The sequence below is a fragment of the Protopterus annectens genome, chromosome 7.part0 (genome assembly GCF_019279795.1).
Source record: "Protopterus annectens isolate FY-2018-M chromosome 7.part0, PAN1.0, whole genome shotgun sequence".
In the NCBI taxonomy this organism is placed as follows: Eukaryota; Metazoa; Chordata; order Ceratodontiformes; family Protopteridae; genus Protopterus; species Protopterus annectens.
In genome coordinates, this window is record NC_056739.1 from 182754144 (window position 1) to 182774249 (window position 20106).

Consider the following 20106-nt stretch of genomic DNA (forward strand, 5'->3'; position numbering starts at 1 on the left):
CACTTGTATTTGTAGACAATATCTCTGTAAATTGTATTACTCACTTTGTTTAAAATTTTGATTAATTCCTTCTACAGTAGACTCCCTCTTATCTGGCCTCCTCTTTAACCAGCCATCAAATTTCTGTCGTAGCCCTAGCAAAAGACAACAGAGAAGAACAACACTTCCACAACCAGTGGGCTAAATAATAACAGACATTTGAGTTTTAGACTTCATATTCATTAGAAAAATGCATACTAACACAAATCCTGTTATTCTAGCTGATTTTTAACCTATAAATGCTATGTTGCATGCATTTTTTGATTAACCAGTTATTCGTCTATCCAGCCTAAGGTCCAGTCCCAGCGAGACCAAATAAAAGGGAGTCTACTGTACTATGTCTTTTTTAGTTGAGATTTTCTCCCTGGGGTTCCACTGGAAATGGGTACCTGGTCAACAAATGTCAATCAATAAATAAACTGAATGAATGAATGTTGGAGGTGTGATAGGGGAAGAAAGAGATAAACTGGAACATATTTTTTGGGACTGTAAGGATTTGACAGACTTTCAAAGTTCCCATAAGACTAATGTATCAGAAATGCTGGGTGAGCAAATTGATATCACTAAGGAAATTATTTTTTGAGTTATGATTCAGAATCAGAATTGCCTAGCCATAGTAAAGCCTTGCTGAGTCTAATTATGGTGGCTGCCAAAAAGCAATTACTAGACAATGGAAATCAAACCAAACGTACTAGAAGTAGTGAATACAGTAACAGAGATAAAGCAACTGAAATGGGATCTTTAGAAAAGGGTAGGAGTAAATTGATAGAAACAAATGGGAATTGTGGGAACAATACACACAGAAGAACATTTTGGATGAGGTTTAAAAGTAGGCAGGATTCAAATAGCTGCCTGATGTTTGGCTGACAGTGACAGGCTAGATCATAAGTGATATATAATGTTTGCAACTAAAACTATGTCAGTATGGTTTGTTTTCATTTATATCAATGTATGATTGACTTTGCCTTAAGTGATAATTTAATACAGATGTTTCTTTTAAAAAAAAAAACTTAAGGAGGGCATACTGCATCTTGAGACATTGCTGTACCAGATAAAGGTGTTCTTTGTCCTTGCATCTTGCTTTTCATTTGTAAAACACATGCAGAGGTGCCATGACAATTAAGTCACTTTAAAATAGTTTATGTATGGTTTTAGTCCTTTTAGTTTTCTGTTGTGTTTACAGTGTGCCTATTTCCATGCTTGAGCCAATAATCTTGTTGTGAAGTCCTGGACTGCACTCTAGCTGTACTGTTGTTGAGTGTCCAGTAGGTGTCAGACTGTGCAGGATAAGCTATGTGGATTCTTGGTCCACTGTGCGAGTGCAATTTATCTGCATGAACTTTGATCTGAAAATTGTCATTATGAATGAGGTTGGGACTGGGGAGAATAGCTGCAAGGACTTTGATCAAGATAAAATTTTCTGACTGAGACTGGCACTACTGCCACCAAATGTGAAGGTTGGCTGTAACCACTGCCCCTCAGTGTGAAACCTGCATGGCAGGATGCTACCCACAGATGTCAAGATGGCTTGCACCAGTAGGGTCTGAATTCTACCACTGCCAGCCAAGGGTGAAGAAATAGAAAGTGCACATAAATCTGTTTCAGTAACCAGCTTACAAAGTCGAACCTGGCTCCAAGAGCATAAAGGGAATGTACCCTGCTGCACTAGGTGTGGGCTGGCAAGCTCCACACCCAAATTGCTTACAGAGCTGAGGCCTCTGTGTCACTGATAACTCTATGCCTTCCAGTGCCCCTTTATCTGCAGTAACTGCTTTACACACGAGTATATTCACATAAACACACACAATTTCCAATGAGGTCTGGCGATATTAAATTCCTTTCAGCTTTTTCCTGGCATTATAGTGCTATCACTGATCTAGAGGAAGCCACAGACTTCCTGTTAGCTGCTGCTCTTAAAGCAAGCCAAATATAAAATGCAGCAGTTAATATTTTGTTCATTGGTAAAGGGCTTAAGAAATCTTATGGAAAATGTGTGCCAAACAGTTTGCTACGCAGTAGTATAAATAATTGCCCTTTTGGCAGATAAATGATAAATTTAATGTACATATATACTTATAATAAATAAATACTTTAAATGTAAATACATGAACTGTCCTTAAATATTAAAGAAAATGGCACAAATTCAGATTAAAATATACATAGGTTGGGCCCACACAGGGAAGTCAAAAGGCAAAAAAATAGACAGGGAAGCATACAGGAAAATATAAGCTCCAGACATCTTAAGGTCCCTGACTAGCTTATTGGCACAAATATGGACCCTAGATAGATAAATTAACTCACCAGTGGTTCCCCACAAACAAAACAGCACCAGCATTCTTTGTACTAACTTTTCTTTATGCACAGTTATATAAAATGTCTTTTCCTGTCATCCTGTTATTGCTTGGAAAACAAGTAGAAAAACCCATGATTGTGCTTGTCATAGCAACCGACTAATATACAGTCACAGCTGTTTTCCTTTGAATACTGACTCCACCTAATTGTCCCAAGTCCATCAGCAGTTACAGTCCAGCAGGGGACATTTATTCATCTTTGTTTGTGACATTAACTAGTGGAGTCGGAGCATCTGAGAGTCAACACATTTCAAAGATATTCTCTGTCCTTTGATGTTCAGAAAGATAAAGTCCCACATTCTTAGCCACGAGAACAACAAACTGCAGACTAGCTTGAAAAACTAAAAATAATACATTACATTTTTAACTGTATCATTTAGAGTGCTACTGCCCCAGACTGCACAGTTTTAATCATTTTATTAAACAGCCTCAATCAGAAAAAAATTGTCTTTAAATCTTGTTTGCATATTATCCAGATGATGAAAACTGAAAGTTGTTTATTTTTCTTTTCTGGTTTGCATATAATTTCAGGTAACGCATTGGGGTACTACATTGAGCTGAACCCATTCCACTAGAAGTCAGGCTGCCATGAGATGCTTCTTGAAGCGGACAGTCATTTTGTCAGCATTTTCACTTTTTCTTCTCTTCGTCATTAAGAATCTGCATGAAGGAAATGAAGACTTTAATACAAATGTAAGTGACTTGAAAGAGGGCATCAATGTACTTTACAGCTTAAACCAGAACAAATTCAGATTGTCCACTAACTCCACATTGCACAGTAGGAGATTTAATAAAGCTAAGGTTGTCCTGGTTGGTTGAAAAAACACACTAGTTAGAACTGCTACAATGTCAACAGTGCAACGCCTGTCCTGTTTTATATGCTTATTAGTGCAGGTTAGACAGGCAGCCTGTTTCTATCTGCCAACAGAAGACTTTCAAGCACTGGTGATGGTACAGAGGTACACGGTATGGGGAAATGGAAGTGAAAAGACATCTCTACAGTAAGGAGAACAGAATTAAGGGTAGTAAATTTATTTTAGTAAATGTTAAGTGCTAACCAAGGATGTAATAAGAGAAACTGAAGCTTGCAGAAATATTTACATTGCAGTATTTGAGGAGGAAGGCCAAGTGCTAAGTGCTGCATGTGAAACAATTCAAATGATGACTATATTGTAGGAGGGAGGGGACTGCAGAAATGAAAAAACATCAGCATGTATGTTTTGTAATTTCCTTGTCAGTATTTGGGTACTTGCAGTTGTAGTGCAGCAGGTAGGAAGATGGGGATTTCTAGGTGTAGAGGAACAAAGACTGGTGCATCAGTAAATGAAACAGTATTCTTGTCTCCATTAAGGATCCACACATTTCACGTGTTAAGGCCAGACATGAATGCCATGGGTGAAGGAGAGGAATAGATAATATCGCAGGGCCGCACAGCAAACTGCCAGAGCTGTGGACATTGAAAGGAAGGCTAATGATACTCGTGCATACTCACCGAAAATGAAAATACATGAGAGAGGAGTCGTAAAAATGTTCCTCCGATGGCTATAACACGAGTTAGAATTAGTGCCTGTTTATTACTGGAGGGTGAGGGTCTTTTGAAATAGTAGTCATTTTCAGAGAACACGGTTTTGACTACTGGAGAAAAAATACACCCTTTCCTCTAGACTCCTAGAAGGGGTTATACCCTCAAGTTAATTTTGAGATTGTCTGTCAATTGGTGCATTTTAATGTATTCAAAGTTACCTTACAGCAAGGTATAGATAGTATAAAAGTCTGACAGATTTACTATGTATATGTGTCTATATAATTGTGTGTCTGTGTATATGCGCGCACACACACACACACACACACACACACACACACACACTATGAAAAATGCTCTTAAGGGCATGCACATGTTCTAGCACACTGAGGTTTGAATGTACAATGATCCAAAGCTCTGCATTACGGCATTCAGGACTAGCTTTACTTGGGGCCTCCTTTTTTTGTTCTAATCAGTGATGTAATTTATATGTATTGTGCGCATGTGTGTGTGATTGTGTGGGTGTGTGTGTGTTTGTGTGTGTGTCTACTTCATATGACCTAAATTTCATTTGACTGAGACCAAAACACTGACAGTTCAAAAGACTGAAAACTCATTTGACTGAAACTCATAACACTGACACTTGAAAGTGAAAGGTATATACCCTTTTCCCCACTGTAGTGCGATCCTGGAGTTAGTATATATAAATGGGGGAGTGTGGCGGGCGTAGCCCCCCACATACTTTATAAATTTTAAACCATACACATGGATATTTATAACTATAATGAATAACTCTTTGCAGAAAACAATATTTACCTAAACTATGTGGGGGGCTTCACCTCCCTCACCCCCCTAACTATATATACTAACTCCAGGATCGCACTATAGTAGGGAAAAGGGCATATACATTTTACTTTAAAGTGTCAGTGTTATGAGTTTCAGTCAAATGAGTTTTCAGTCTTTTGAACTGTCAGTGTTTTGGTCTCAGTCAAATGAAATTTCAGTCGTATGAAGTAGACCCATAAATATATATATATATATATATATATATATATATATATATATATATATATATATATATATATAAAAATGTGTGTCTCTATTGTCAGATCCTTGTTCTGGTTCATGTCACGGTGTTAGGGTAGACCAGCCTTGTCTTTAACCAGCAACAGTATCCTATAGGACTCCCGGCTTTGCCAGAATTATAATTATCTTTTAAGCCTTTTCAGCTGGGCTGTAACTATACACCTCTCATGGATGCTGTTTATGAAGCATCTTCAGTGTGTCTAAACAACCTCAACTCACTCCTCTTAGGTTAGTATGGTCCTATAGGCGAATCAGTACATTGAGACGTTTGTCCTGTGACTTTTCTTGCATCTCCTCCACAGCTCAGGTCACTGGCAGCAGTGTTATCATCTGTGGGTCATCCACTGGTGTCTCCTGGTCCCTGCTAACCTCACTCATGAACAAGATCCTACATTGTTTTTTAACTCCTCTTTGTGTGTTAGCTGCACCTCCTTACCTGTAGGGAGGTGTCCACTCTTTCTATGAGGAACTCATCAAATCTGACTTTTTTAGCTACTTTTATCCCATCTGCTTTCCACTCGGTAGTGAACTTGTCCATTGTACAATGAATATTGGTCATTGAAGGCTGAGGACACTGTTATCTACAAATAACAGTACCACCCTCACATTCCCCAAAATCTTTACTCCACAGACTTCAAATCACGAACATGAGATGAAATGTGTCATTCACACAGACCTATGTCTTCTGAAATTTGCACAGGCCTAGATGGATGTATTTTGACATCAACAAGGATTCAAAAGCATCTTCCCCCAATGCAGTAGTCAACTGGCAGAAAATATTGGCCTAGGAACCTGTACTGCTTTAACCTTTCCACAAGTTGTTGTGCTGTGTATGTTCAAGTCTTTTCACAGTACATGATATATGTAGTCTTTTCACTGTACATGATGTATGTAGTCTTTTCACAGTACATGATGTATGTAGTCTTTTCACAGTACATGATGTTATGTAGTCTTTTTACAGTACATCATGTATGTAGTCTTTTCACAGTACATGATGTATGTAGTCTTTTCACAGTACATGATGTATGTAGTCTTTTCACAGTACATAATATATGTAGACCGTGTTTGAAAACTTGGTCATACTTAATTGCTCCAATATCTGTGCAATAGACAGATAGAGAGCTTCTGTCAGACCTTACCCCCTCTTTATTCAAGGTTGCCTTGGTTAGGTCACAATTCACATTGCTACTCCTGAATCTAACACTCAGCAATGGGATGACCTCTGATTTCCATCACCCTGACGTAGACTGGCAGGCAGCATGATAACTCACAAGTGAAGCATACCCTTCCGTCTGTTCCACTTTTTTAAATAGTGCTACCATTTCAATATGCTAATCAAGAGGTACTGTCCTTATTTTCTATGCAATATTGAAAGGATTCATTGACCAGGAATGTCCACTAACTTCAAGTCCAATTTTTTGCAGTAAACTGTATTTGTTTTTGTAGATGAACTCACTGCCACCACAGAGAGCAGGAATTCCAGTGGATTCAGGAGTTCCTTCCACCTCTTAATAGAATTTCTACTACATTGTTAAGACCAGCCTGAGTAATGTTATGCTATCTCCTGAGTCACCAGTCTGTTTTCTGGAACTTCACTGAGGCCATCTTGTAAGCATTCTCCATGTCTTCATTAAACTTCTATTCTTCCTAGGTCTTCACTTTGCTGGCTCTTAACCTGCTGATTTCTAGTGTACACTATACGTGTTCAAATACACAAACTGAATCAAGTTCAAAGTGATAAAACTGTTTTGAGCCTTAAGAAGGCTACACAGCTCTAAAATGAAGTAATGTATCCCCCTGTCCCATAAATATTAGTGGGCTTATGGTAGATGGTAGAGGCTACCCGAAAAGGATTTTGAATCTGAAATCATGAGAGAATTGGAAATGCAGGAAGCAGTTCTTAGGCAGATTTGTTGAAGATGGAAATTATCTACAAACAAACCAGTATGCTAGGCTGGCCAAGTGATGCTTGCTTTTATCAGCCTGTGTTGCTATAGGTCTTGGTGAGACAGTGCAAGGATGGCATCCTCTCTTTAGTACATATATGATGGACTAATGTCCATCTTGGAGTCTACCTTGTAAAAAGATATTAAGGGTTTATCTAGATATTCAGTAAAGGAATTTTATGACCATGGTCCTTACACTATTACACTTTATAAAGTAAGTGATGGATGCAATAATTTTCTCATATTGTTGGATTGCAATAGATCCTGTCTAAGAGACGAAATACCTTCTTGTAATTTCAGATTCTGGTCTGAGTGAAATAAGACTTCAAGAGATCTGTAGAGAATCTGAGAAATGTATGCTGTGCATTTTTTAAAATTCTGTAGAATAAATAGCTGATTATGTTCTGAATTCACATGAAGAGTCTCATTGCCCCTGTTTTATTTATTAACAAGTCTGAGGCTTGCCATCTAAGACAATGCAACGCATTTGTATATTGTCAATTTCTCCGTGTTAAGTACACAGTAGAGCCAATTTATTGGAGTATTACCTTTTACAAGCAATAGCATTCCATTTCTTATGCAGCTTCTAGTATTTATTGGTGTTTTTCTTCCCTCACTAGCTTAAGAACTTTGACATAAGTGCAACTGATATAAAGAATAAAGCTGCACATGTAACATTTAGGTTTCATTGTTCTACTAGCTTTAAATGTTTACATTTCTATTTATTTCTGTTGAGAATGAAAATATAACCCCAGTTTTGATGGGAAACAGTCAGAACAAAAGCATGCCTTTTTTGAATAAATTAAAGAAAATATGGTCCAGTGCCTCGTACAAGCCAACAGTTGTCATTTCAACCAGTCTTGAAGGAGAGTACTGTATTCCTTGTAGAACTGATTGTGTGACATTTATGAGCTCTCTGTTAATGTAAACTGGATTACAGGTATTGAATTAAGAAAACAACTATTTGCAGTGTATTTGACCTATTTTGTTTAATTCATGTGTTTTGCAAATGCTGCTTAAACAGACTTAAAGGAAAGGTAGTGTCAATTGTTTTGAATAGAATTTTAATTTTCAAACTAAAACTAAATTAACTTGCTGGTAGTTCTGGTGGCATAGAAAAATAAATATCTGAAATCAATTAGCTCTTTAAGTTATTGACAGAACTTGTAGGTAGTGATAGGCAGTGCCCATCCTGGGCGAATTAGAGCAGAGATGCCTGCAGAATGCAACAATCCCTTTATGTAAGGGTAAGCATGAAAAATACATAGATTTGGGAAGGGCATTAGGCACACAAAGCCACCAGTGGGTAGTAACATTTGCAGTGGGCATGCAGGAGTGTGTACCCATGTGGGAGAGGCGCACTGTAAGCTGTACAGTGATGTGGTTCATTCATTCCACTGCCTAGTGGGTGACAAGTCATGGCCATAATAAATGCCCTCACATCCAGGATGTCAGAGAAGACAAAAGCAGTTCTTATGGCCGACTGAAAGATACCCCCCTCCAACAATTCCTGCTGCCATGGTAAAGGGGGAGTCCTCACTGTAGTGGAGCAAATGACATCAAGTCTAACTGGGAGAGGATTAATGGTCAGCAGGCATGAGGGCAAAAATGCCTAGAAAAATGACTTACTGAAGGCTTTTAAGGCAAGCTCTGTGTGATTCCCATGTGATGTTTTATAACTTGAGATGCACTGACCATATGTATATGCTGTAACTATCATGTCAGACTAAACACAAAGCAAGAGAAACATTTTCTGCTTGGTATATCCCTCTCCAGTGCCAAGTAATCATATCATCAATTGCTTTAGGGGTAAGGGTGTTACCAATCCCCTCAGGGGTAAGGATGTTGTCAATCCCCCCAGAGGTAAGGGTGTTGCATCAAGTGTTGTCACCTCTCTTCAGCACCATTCCCCTATCTTCTTCAGCAGTCATATATGACTTTCACCAGTCGTATCTCATACCGTCTGTACATCCCTTCGCTGGACGTCTTTGTTTTCTCTTACCTTCTTCATGCTTCTCCTAAATGTGTTTTACCAAATTGTCTTCTACTTTTCTGCACGTAATCAAACTACCACAATCATGTTTTCATTGACCTTCTCTTCAGGCGGAGTTACTTTGGCTTCTTCTCTGATGTCCTTTCATAAATTATATGTCTGTATAGAAATATTTCTAATCTGGGAGGAGACAAAAGTGTGTGTGTGTGTGTGTGTGTGTGAGTGTGTGAGTGTGTGGGTGTGTTTGCATTCTTTGTGTTTGTAGTAGGACTGGTGAGACAGCATCTTGCAAAATTCTCCTGTCACTCCCCCCATCCCTTACTCAGTCATATATGTATATGGTAGAAGCATTTATTGTATTACTTTTATGGAATTAACAGAATCTAGAAAGGCAGCATATTTCATAATTTAAGGTATAAAGTAAGGGGACACAATTTGAAGACAGCCAACCGATAGCACAAAGACTATGTAAGGATATGTAAGGATATATGTATTTTTTAAAACAAATGAGCATGTGCCCTTTTGAAAAGAATCTTAGTCAAAACCAGTGAAAGGTTCAAGAATGCCTTGATAGAAACACAAATTTTCCAGACAGATAGGAGCAGCCTGACCTTTACTCTCCTCAACATTTTTAAGCCACATATTAATCTGAATAAATTGAAGAGTGACGTTCAGACGGTACTGAAGGAGTAGAGCTCTCACTTCTGTAGTGACGAGGTGACACCTGTAATAGGTTCAGATGGCAATGCTCAAACTCACCTGCTTTGAGTGGTAGGTGGAATGCCCAAGAGACTAGGTCCAAGGAATCCCTTCGCTCACTGCACATGCAACATCCATTCTTGAAGGGGCGGTGTAATGCTCATAGAACAGAAAATAGTTTCGAAGGTCCGGATTCATTAACACATACTCTGTGTACACAATCTCTATTCAAGGAAATCTCTACCATGTTTTTGTGCTGTCTAGTCCCTCAGAAATATTAAATTAAGTGAGCTACACTTTGTGGTAACCTTTATGAATCACTTTGATATTTAAGGTTACAAGAAAATCAGTAAGGAAACTGAAATTAGGAGGAAGAAGGTGCGAGTTATGCTTATCTGTTCACTCAGAATGGTGTACACTTAGTGCAGGCCTTAATGAATCCCAGGGAAAAGACTTCGCACATCATAACTCAAGCACTGCCCTACCACTTATTGAAGAATGTGTTAGAAGACATGGGATAAAATAGTTTGAAAATTATTGTTGGGAGGGAGACAAAACCATGAAAGTTTCCCTGCAGTTGTTGCAGCTAGTAAGGCAGCATATGGTTATGGACCATCTTTATGAGAAGGCTACTCCTTTGGTTGCATTGCCTATACACTTAACTTTCAGCGGCTAGGGGAATGCAGGCCATTGCAATGGGTGGTACCTTTTGAAAGGAGAGAATCCTAAAAATGTAGATTAATTCATAGGGAGAGAGAAATATGCACAACAAACTAAGACAAGGGAGTATGAGATGAGAGTGGAGCAAAGTCTTATGGAAATGGAGATGTAAACTGTGCCCCATGTGATCCATGCCTGAATTCAGGGGCACTGTTCTCAATGGGCCTTATTCCTCAGTATCTTCTAATCCTGGATGGAGACCCATGATATTCCCTCTCTAATACAATTTACTCCAAGGTTGCTAGACCTCAGATCACTACTATTCAAAGCTAGTGTAAGTCGGGCACCTACTCCAGGCTACAGTGTATAAAAAAGAAAACTGACAGCTTACAACCTATCAGTTAAGTGATTGTGATTGCTTAATAAACATCATGTAAAATGTCTGTCAAACTGATAAATTAAAAAATCATCTTTATATTTGCATCTGGGTTTAAAAGCTGTTTATTAAGAGTTTTCAATTGTGCTTGCTCATTGATTGCATGGAAAATATGAAACTGTTCTTTAAAAAGTTTGATAGCGTGCAAGCTGTCATTAAGTGATCACTGTGGCAATTGCTTATAGATGAGGGTCACCAAACGAATGTGTTGCCCAGGTACAAATTACATACTGCAGTTATAGTTTATATCCTTGAATTACTTGTTCTGTTGGACAGCAATAACTGAATGGTATTCTCGGAGTGAGGCTTTAGTGATCTAATGAATACAGCAGAGGCTCCACTCCAGCAGATTCTTACAGAAATGTTAAGGACAGATTGATGAGTAACAGTGCCAGATACTAAAGTGGACAGCACCTTCTTTTAGCAACATCAATATTTGAAGTAGGAAATGAAGATTTGGGGATATTGTAATATTTTTTTTATTCCATAAGGAATGTCATGGGTCAAAGCTTTTTGAGAAAGAGATCTGATTAAGGTTATGCTTGGCTGTGAGAGATGGATGAAACACCAGAGTAAGATGGGAAAAACACCTAGGAATTCATTTAATTTGTTTCACAACGATTCTGATTTCTTGGTTAGGTTTGGGGTATGATTCTCATTTGCTTATTAAGTAAGTGGATGGTTTCTATTTACTGATTAGGTTTGAGAATAAGCTTAATTTGCTGATTTGGTTTTATAGAACCCTAAGTGTCAGTTTGAAAGCTTTAAAGAATCCTGCTTAGTGGATGGTTAATGTAAATGCAAATAGGTATACATCAGGCTCTGTGGTATAGATGGGGTGGGGTATACATCAGGCTCTGTGGTATAGATGGGGCGGGGCATACATCAGGCTCTGTGGTATAGATGGGGTGGGGCATAAATCAGGCTCTGTGGTATAGATGGGGTGGAGCATACATCAGGCTCTGCATTAAAATTTGACCACCACACAAACATTCTTGTTCTCCCACTCTCTACAGTAATCAGCCCATGATCCCCTTTATGGATTGATCTACCAACCTGTGCTGTTTGTCATGTCAGTACTACAGTTTGAACCTTTTACAGCAGGCCATTGTGCTCCTGCAAATAAGCTGTCATAGTGATGTATTTCTACAATGAATGAAGACATTGCCTGTGTTTATTTACTTGGTCATCCATTGTGAGTATAGCCATTTACATTTCACATCTTGCTTACCTTCATAGAACAAGGATGGCTTTTACATTGAATCCTCTGAGTTTCATCAACAGCAGCTGACCTCTTGAGGGAATTCTATCCAAGTTGTACAGGATTATCAGTTGTGCCAGTCATTTACAGTCTTTAGCTGAAAACTGACCAGGCCCAGTGGTTATAATGAAAAAGCACTTGTATGTATATCCATGCTCCTGTCAGATGCCCATCTCTCTATCTCTTGTTAATATTCTAAAACGGAAAGTTGCAGGCCCAATTTTGCCATTAATCAGTTGTAATAAAGTTGCTCCAGCTTTGTAACAACTATATCTGCACTGCCTGCTGCCATTTTACTGGCATCATAAGAAGCAAGTACTGGTGTGAACATTAACAGGGACATGACTCTTTGGAAAGCCTGTTATTGGGTATCGCCCCATATGTACGCTACATCATTCTTTAGCAAATCTGTTGAAAAGATGAAGCACCAATGCCAGTTCTAGGAATAATTTACTTCGGTAGTTTACCATGGCAGGCATTTATTGCAGTTCTGTGTCACTGCTTGGACTTTGTAGTACAGTCACAACATTTACTTTATTTGGTTCTCACCTGATGCGCTCAGAAAAAATCTAAAGTCTTGAATTTCAGTCCTGCAAAAAACAATACTTTTCTATGCTGAACTTGTCCACTGATTCTTTAATGGTCTGCAGCATAGCCTTTATCCTTTATGTTGCTCTATCGGATCCAAACATCAGAATGTCCTCCATCATCACCACTGTGGCCTTCTGGTTTTTGAAGGGTAGTCACTTCATGCTGAAATATTTCAGGTACCGACATAATTCCAAAAGATAATTGTTGAAAGCAAATTCTTCCCACCAGAGTAATAAACTTGCCCAACTTTGTACGGTTTAGGTCAAAACCCATTTAGTGTATATAATGTGGTGTACATCCATGTCCCAATTATCTTGGGTGCTTACATCTTCCAAGGTAGACAGGATAAACATTTTCTTTATCACTGACATTACTGGAGCAGTCCAGTCTGTAGATGCTTTATCCCCCCTTCAATTACCCCCAGGGACTGCATCTACTTCAGTGACAATACGGAATTGTATACTGTCATTTTTACCTAAAATTTTTGTGAGGGCATAAGGAATAGCATTTGGTTACAGAGTTTGAATGAATCTTTATTGGCTCACATTTAAGGAGTCCAATATCACCACATCACTATTTATTTCTTCATTTCTGACACTTAGACCTAATTTACATGTAGTGACTTTTCTCATCAGATTGTTCACATAACGACCCGGCAATATATAAATCCAAAAATCATAGTTGTTTCCTTTCAACTTACTAAGGGCTGTGTACTTCTGCTTCTGATTTGACCAGCTGGGGACATTTCAAGATGCTTCTGTATGCCTCAAGTGATATTACAGTTATGTTTGTCCTGTTTTTATCGTGCATCTCACTGGAATGCCATGAACTGAAAGGCTGTCCTGCTATTCTTCGTCTGGGTCTGACTCCTTCACAGAGCTCAACAGAAAATCACCTTTAGCCACAGTTTCTAACTCTTTGACCACTGAAGTCTTACACAGAAAATCAAAATCTCCCATTTTCTTACATTTTCTGTACCTTCTGCTTGATGCCAAACCTCGCTCTGACCGGTTATGCACACAGCTGCAAAGTACACTTTTCTTGCTTGGATTCATTTTTACTTTCATTTGAATGATACATTGACCTTCCTCATGTTTTCTACTCTGCATATTACAGGGCTTTTGCTTAACTTCATTCATATCTCTTGCCGCCATCATATTTGTACTTCATTTTTTAATTTATTCAGGCTGGAGAAACATTTTTATATTTTCTCTAACATTATAATTGGATCCAACAACAGCTTTTACAAAACTCTGAGCTGTAATGCCTGTGGCAGTTCTGTTTCTTAATTGGTTATATTTTAGTGCCACCAACCCACAGTATTCTAACAGTTCCTACAAATGTCCCACACACATTTTTAGAAACCTGTTCCCTTTTTGGACATGTTTACAGAAGCATGCTTTTTCGTCTATTGCATTTATTTTACTCCTAAAACATTCATCTAATGCTGCTGTTAACATGTCCGATGTTAAGGTTTGCACCTCAGCAAATGTGAAAGCAACAATAATAAGTGCAACATCATTGCCTGTATCAAAAAGTAAGTAGTTTGCTTGAACCTTGTTGTCCTGGTCTCACTTTGCTGCTGTTCCACAACATACAAGCCACTGTTTCCATACCGATCATGGTCACGGTAGTCTAGAGTCAAATGGCTCTGGTAGGCTACATTTTGAAATGCTTAATTTTTTTTCTATTTACCTTCTTTTTGCCAGTTCCGAAATTAATCTGCGTCAAGTACTATGCAGAAATGTCAGTAAAATCAATGGGATGCTTTTTAAGGCACTGTTACATTTTCTCAGCAGTGTGAACATTTTGCCCGTTCCCTTCTGATATTTTGTGGCATTACAGTTCACCTCTTAATTAAAAGTATCCCATTATGGTACTGTGTCATGCTTCATATCATATTTAAAATGTCAGATGCTTTGAAGACCAAAACTCATGTGTATTAGGTTACTACATTTATTTCTTGTCCTAGTTATAGACATTCAGATATCATGGCAACATGCATGTCTTTGTCAGTCTCACAGTCACATCAGAACTCCTGAATACTTCTCCATGCGTTACAGGTAAAGCCTTTTAGTTTTACAGATATGATCAGTCTGGTACCCACTGCACTGATCATCACAGTGATCTGGTATTACCACATCTCAGAACTCCTGAATACTTCTCCATGCGTTACAGGTAAAGCCTTTTAGTTTTACAGATATGATCAGTCTGGTACCCACTGCACTGATCATCACAGTGATCTGGTATTACCACATCTTCCAGGTTACATTTCTGTTCTAAGTACCTTCCCCATTTAGAAAACAAGCCCTAAGCATTCCACCTTAAATTCCATAGAGAGGGAGAGATACCGCCTCTCAGATTGTCTCTTTCACCCTAACACTTCTTACTTGCATTCTGTCCCCAAACACAGGCACACTGATGTCTACCTCTGTATAGTGTGCCAGCGCATACACATCCGTGTGTCTTCATGCATGCACGTAGATTGGACAGATGAGCTTAGACATTACATCACATGACACTGTTCTAAATCTGGCACCTCAAGAGAATACTTTTGCAAAATGATTGTAGTTAATCTTCCCACACGTTCCCCTAGAGGCTTGCATACATAAAGTGAGCACTATGATTTAATTGTTGTAATTGTACTGTTTTAACTGAGCAGCTGCAGAAGGGACTGCTAATAGTAAAACACATGGGAGATGAACAAGGGATACATGTGATCATTGAGAAGACATGCTGTGTGTAGTTCCCATGATGATGATGATGATGATGATGATGAAGGGTGCATTAAAAACAGTTGTCCTTTGAATACAGATGCACTAGTTTGTTACTGGCATCTAAATGCTTACTCCTTTCCACCAAACACATGCATTCATTTTACTGCTGCCTTGTGCATCTAGACTTTATTTAAAACTGTGTTTAAAAGACACCATTCGGCTTTACATCATTCTTTTCTTTATCATGAATGTCTTAAAGTTGCAAGATAAATAGTGCTGTTTTATAAGCGTTTCAGTCTTGCCTGTATGTTTTACAATTCTTGATATCTGAAATACTGCTGTTCCATTATACTAAAAGTGCATTTTATAAATGCACAGAAACACAACTGAAAATCTATATCATCATTCATCTGCGTCAGACTCATCCAGTCAGCATTCAGGTTAACTACCATTCCCATCACCCACTAAATGCTTTATTTGGTTGCCCCACTCATGTCTTTTAGAAGCAAATTGATGAATCATAGTACAATGCTTGACACATAAGGCACATCCATTTCAAAGAATATAATTCATACTGTCATCCTTAAAACTAACCCATTGAATGTGCCTCCTTTATCTTGTGCTCCACATCTCAGCTGTTAACTTACAGCCTCTTTCTCTTATCCGTTAGCAGCCCTGTGACTCATAAACATGCTGGCCGTCTGTCTCGTCTCTTTTAGTATATACATATTCAGCTCAGCTGTTTGCTTTCATGTCCCTGATTTCACATCACATTTTTATTACTGGGACTATAAAACTATACAGTATTCAAAAAAATTACCATCTGTCAAGTACAAACTTACAAAGTTCGTACTGTAACTAAAATGCATTTAATGTGGTCAGCATTATTTGCAAAAATTAATACTCGCTTGCAGCCATTTTTGTTCCCCATATTATTAGGCTGAACTTTTTTCATTTGTATTTAGGATAGCTTTCTATCCTTATTTCAGTTACATATTTTTGTTGGTCTTTTCCTAACTGCTGCTGCACAAAAACAGTGATATGCTTATTGGTTAAACACAGGATGTCCTTCAAGAATGCAACTGCAGTCATAACATATGGGTTGTCCTGCCTCAGGCAGCCCTCAGTCGGCCGGATTCCAAAGTCTGATGTCATATTTTGGAGTACATAAGCATCAGCCGACACCATTTTCTTCAGTCTTTCTTGCAGAAGCAGTTCGCAGTGCCAGTCGGTCAGCTCCTGTATTCTTAGACCTTTCTTGCCTCAGCCGATGTCAGAAATTACTGAAAAAGTTAACAATTGTCTGTCTTGTGGTAAACAAATACCTCATAAGGATTTCCACTCTTACTGTCTTCCTTGCCTTGGCCCAGACCATCAATAAGCGACTCTTAGGTGCCGGGCGGAGTTCGCTGAAGACTTTTTCGATAAATTTGTATACAATGCTGTCGGAACTTCCGACATCGCAGACTCTAAACGAAAAGACCGGGACCGACATCCTCGGCCCGTGTCTTCCACCGACTGCACGCCAAAACCTACGCGAGTGCTCCGCCCCTGAGACATTTATTTCAAAGACACGACACCTCCGATACCGCAGGCCTCACCGACCCCAATTATAGATTTTCCTCCGGATACTGAAACCGAGGAAATACCCGAGACCATTGCTGTAGATAAGGTCACTCCTGCACGTGGAGCTGCTAGGCCTCCTATGGCCATGTCTATTAAGGCCTACACAAGGCAGCCAGCAAGAACAAGCACCTTACTGCTAAGGCCTTACCTCAGCCTACTCCTGAAACACAAATCATGACTATGGCCGCAGACTTAATTTCCATGATTAGAGGTTCACAGGCCCATCCTGAGAGGATCCCAGCCTCCTCCTGATAAGAGGCCCCGGGTTGAACCCTCTGACCCTATCCCTTCAGATGAAGATTCTGAGGACTCTGTTCACTCCGATGGCCAGGAAGAGCCCTTCCAGACCTATGAGGACTCGGATGCAGAGGATTCCATCCTCGGCCTCCCTCCTGAGGATATTTCTTTTGGGAAGTTCTGCATACCATGAGGGAACATTTTAAGTGGCAAGGCCAGGAATATTCTGATTCCAGAGAAACCTTCCTTAAAAGCCCCAACACAGGCCCCTGGCTATACCTCCTGTGCTTGATGTTTTGGATGACCTATACTCTGACTCCAGTGTTACCCCGGATACTCTTCCTCCTGCCCCAGCCAAGCCAGACAGATATTATAGGGTCCCAGAAACACATTCTCATTTCTTTAGGGCCCATACTGTTGATTTAGAAACTATTTCTCAGGGACCTAAAGGGGTTTCAGCATCCACCTCCAAAAATCCCTTGCCTTCCAACAGGGAAGCTAGGTCATTAGAGAGATGGGGGAAAAAGGTATACACCTCCACTACTTTATCTATGAGAGCTCTGAATTGCCTCTTTCATATGTTTCAATATCAGGATTACCTGTTAGATGATTTACAGAAAACATTGGCCTCTCCCTAACCTTTAGACAGGAAGTCTTTGCAGGAAGCTGTACATAATTCTCAGCAAGTCAGCAATCACTTTCTGCAGTGTGGATATGATGCATTGGAAGCTTCATGTAGGGCAGCTATGACAGGGGCGGTCATTTGTAGACATGCATGGTTAAAAGAACAACCTCTACCAGATCATGTTAAGGCAAAACTTCTTGATGCACCTTTGGAAAAGAACAAGCTTTTTGGTACTAATGCTAAAGATGTGTTAAAGTCCATCGAGGAAAAAGCAAAATCAGTTCAGACGGTCAAAGATTTCCTCCAGGTTCAGCCACCCAGATTCAGCAGGAATTGGCCTTCTAAAAACTGGTCCTTTCCTAATCCTGAAAGATTTCAAAGGGGTAAAAACAGGCGTGGCCGTGGAAGAGGACAATACAGAGGTTCTTACAGGGGTCGACAATGGCAACCAGCAAACCAAAGAAGTGACACAGGGGTCTCCCCTGTCCCGCAGGGACAATCTCAATGACTTTCCTCTACTTCCACTGACCAAGGAACAAATAGAAGCTCCCTTGGGTGGAAAATTATCTCTGTTTTCAGACAATTGGCACAGATTGACAAAGGACAAATGGATTTTGGACATTATAGACCAAGGTTACAGGTTCCACTTTCATACCTTACCAAGAAAACAAGGCATGCCAAACCTACCACAAAATCAGAGGGCAGAGGCTATCAAGCAAATTTCTCTGCTTGCTCAGATCAAAGCAATAGAAAGAGTTCCACAACAAGAACAAGGCCAGGGGTTTTACTCAAGACTGTTCCTTGTTCCAAGAAAAGAAACTCAATGGAGACCAATACTGGATTTGTCCGCATTAAACACTTTTCTCATAGTACCAAAGTTCAAAATGCTGACTCTACAGCAACTCCTTCAAATGCTGGGCAAGGGGTCTTGGCTGATTACTCTGGACCTCAAGGAGGACTACCTGCATGTCCCTATCAGACACAGCTGCAGAAGATACCTCAGATTTCTTGCAGGGCCAGAGCATTATCAATTCTCAGCATTGCCATTTGGCTTATCTACTGCACCCAGAGTATTTACAAAATGCCTGGCTTCAGTAATTGCTCATTGCAGGCTCCAGGGGATCCAAATTTACCCATACCTGGATGACTGCCTCATACAAGCGGACGACAAATTGATTTTGACAAAAAACTTGAACTATGTCATACAATTGCTACAGGCTCTGGGATACACAGTCAACTTCCAAAAGTCAAGACTTCAGCCATCCCAGCAAATAACCTTTTTAGGAGCCAATCTAGACACAGCCTCTCAAATGGCTTACCTGACAGAAGACAAGCAAGAGAAGTTAACTCATTATTTCAAAGGTTTGGCAAAACTCATCCAGATGACTGCAAGGGGATTCCTACAGGCCCTGGGTTACATGGCATCCTGCATTCTCCTGGTTCCATTAGCAAGATTACACATGAGAAAGCTTCAATGGTACCTAAAAAGCCTATGGTCTCAGCACAGCAACAACCTAGAGACAACCATACCGCTCATTCCATGCCTACAAAAGGAATTCCTATGGTGGGCCTCGGTAAGCCAGGCAAACACAGGTATGTCATTCAAAAAACCTCAGATAACACAGACCATGACCACAGACGCCTCAGACCTTGGATTGGAGGGCAGATGTATACAAGGACAATGGTCTCCAAAGGAAACACATTTGCAAATAAACCAAAAGGAAATGCTGGCAGTAATGCATGCCATCGAGGCCTTTCGACAACAACTTCAGCAAGGCCATCTACTGATACGGACAGACAACACCACTGTGATGTGGTGCATAGGCACCCATTCCTACCCCCTTTGCAGACTGACAATGAATCTGGGAAAAATCACTGAGCCTAAACATACAGTTGCAATCCCAGTTTGTTCCAGGCAAAGACAATGTGCTGGCGGACAGCCTAAGCAGGAATTTCATAGATCCACACGAGTGGAGGTTACATCCGAAAATCTTCACACAACTCACCTCGACATGGGGCAGGCCAGAAGTAGACCTATTTGCCTCCCACCTCAACCATCATCTACAAAAATTCTGTTCAAGGACATACCATCCACAAGCTTGGAAAATAGATGCTCTTTCATTCAACTGGAACTTTCTAAAAATCTATGCATTCCCACCTCTGCCACTGATGACCACAGTATTACTAAAGATCAAAGCAGAGAGGCCCAAGGGGATCCTAATAGCTCCCGACTGGCCAAGACAACACTGGTACCCACTACTGCGGAGCATATGTCACAACAAAAAGTGGGCCCTTCCCCAATGGCCCCTACTTTTGA

At 39.8% G+C, this 20106-nt stretch overlaps 1 protein-coding gene across 3 annotated transcripts in view; it reads left to right on the forward strand.

Annotated features, from left to right (window-relative positions):
* Positions 1–20106, forward strand: part of LOC122806336 (alpha-1,3-mannosyl-glycoprotein 4-beta-N-acetylglucosaminyltransferase C-like) — a 503760-nt gene that overhangs the window by 388695 nt on the left and 94959 nt on the right. For all 3 annotated transcript variants that reach the window (XM_044076661.1, XM_044076662.1, XM_044076663.1), the window contains one exon: positions 2922–3083. In XM_044076661.1, the coding sequence (XP_043932596.1) occupies positions 2979–3083 (105 nt within the window). In that variant the 5' untranslated portion in view covers positions 2922–2978. The remainder of the gene's footprint in view (positions 1–2921; positions 3084–20106) is intronic.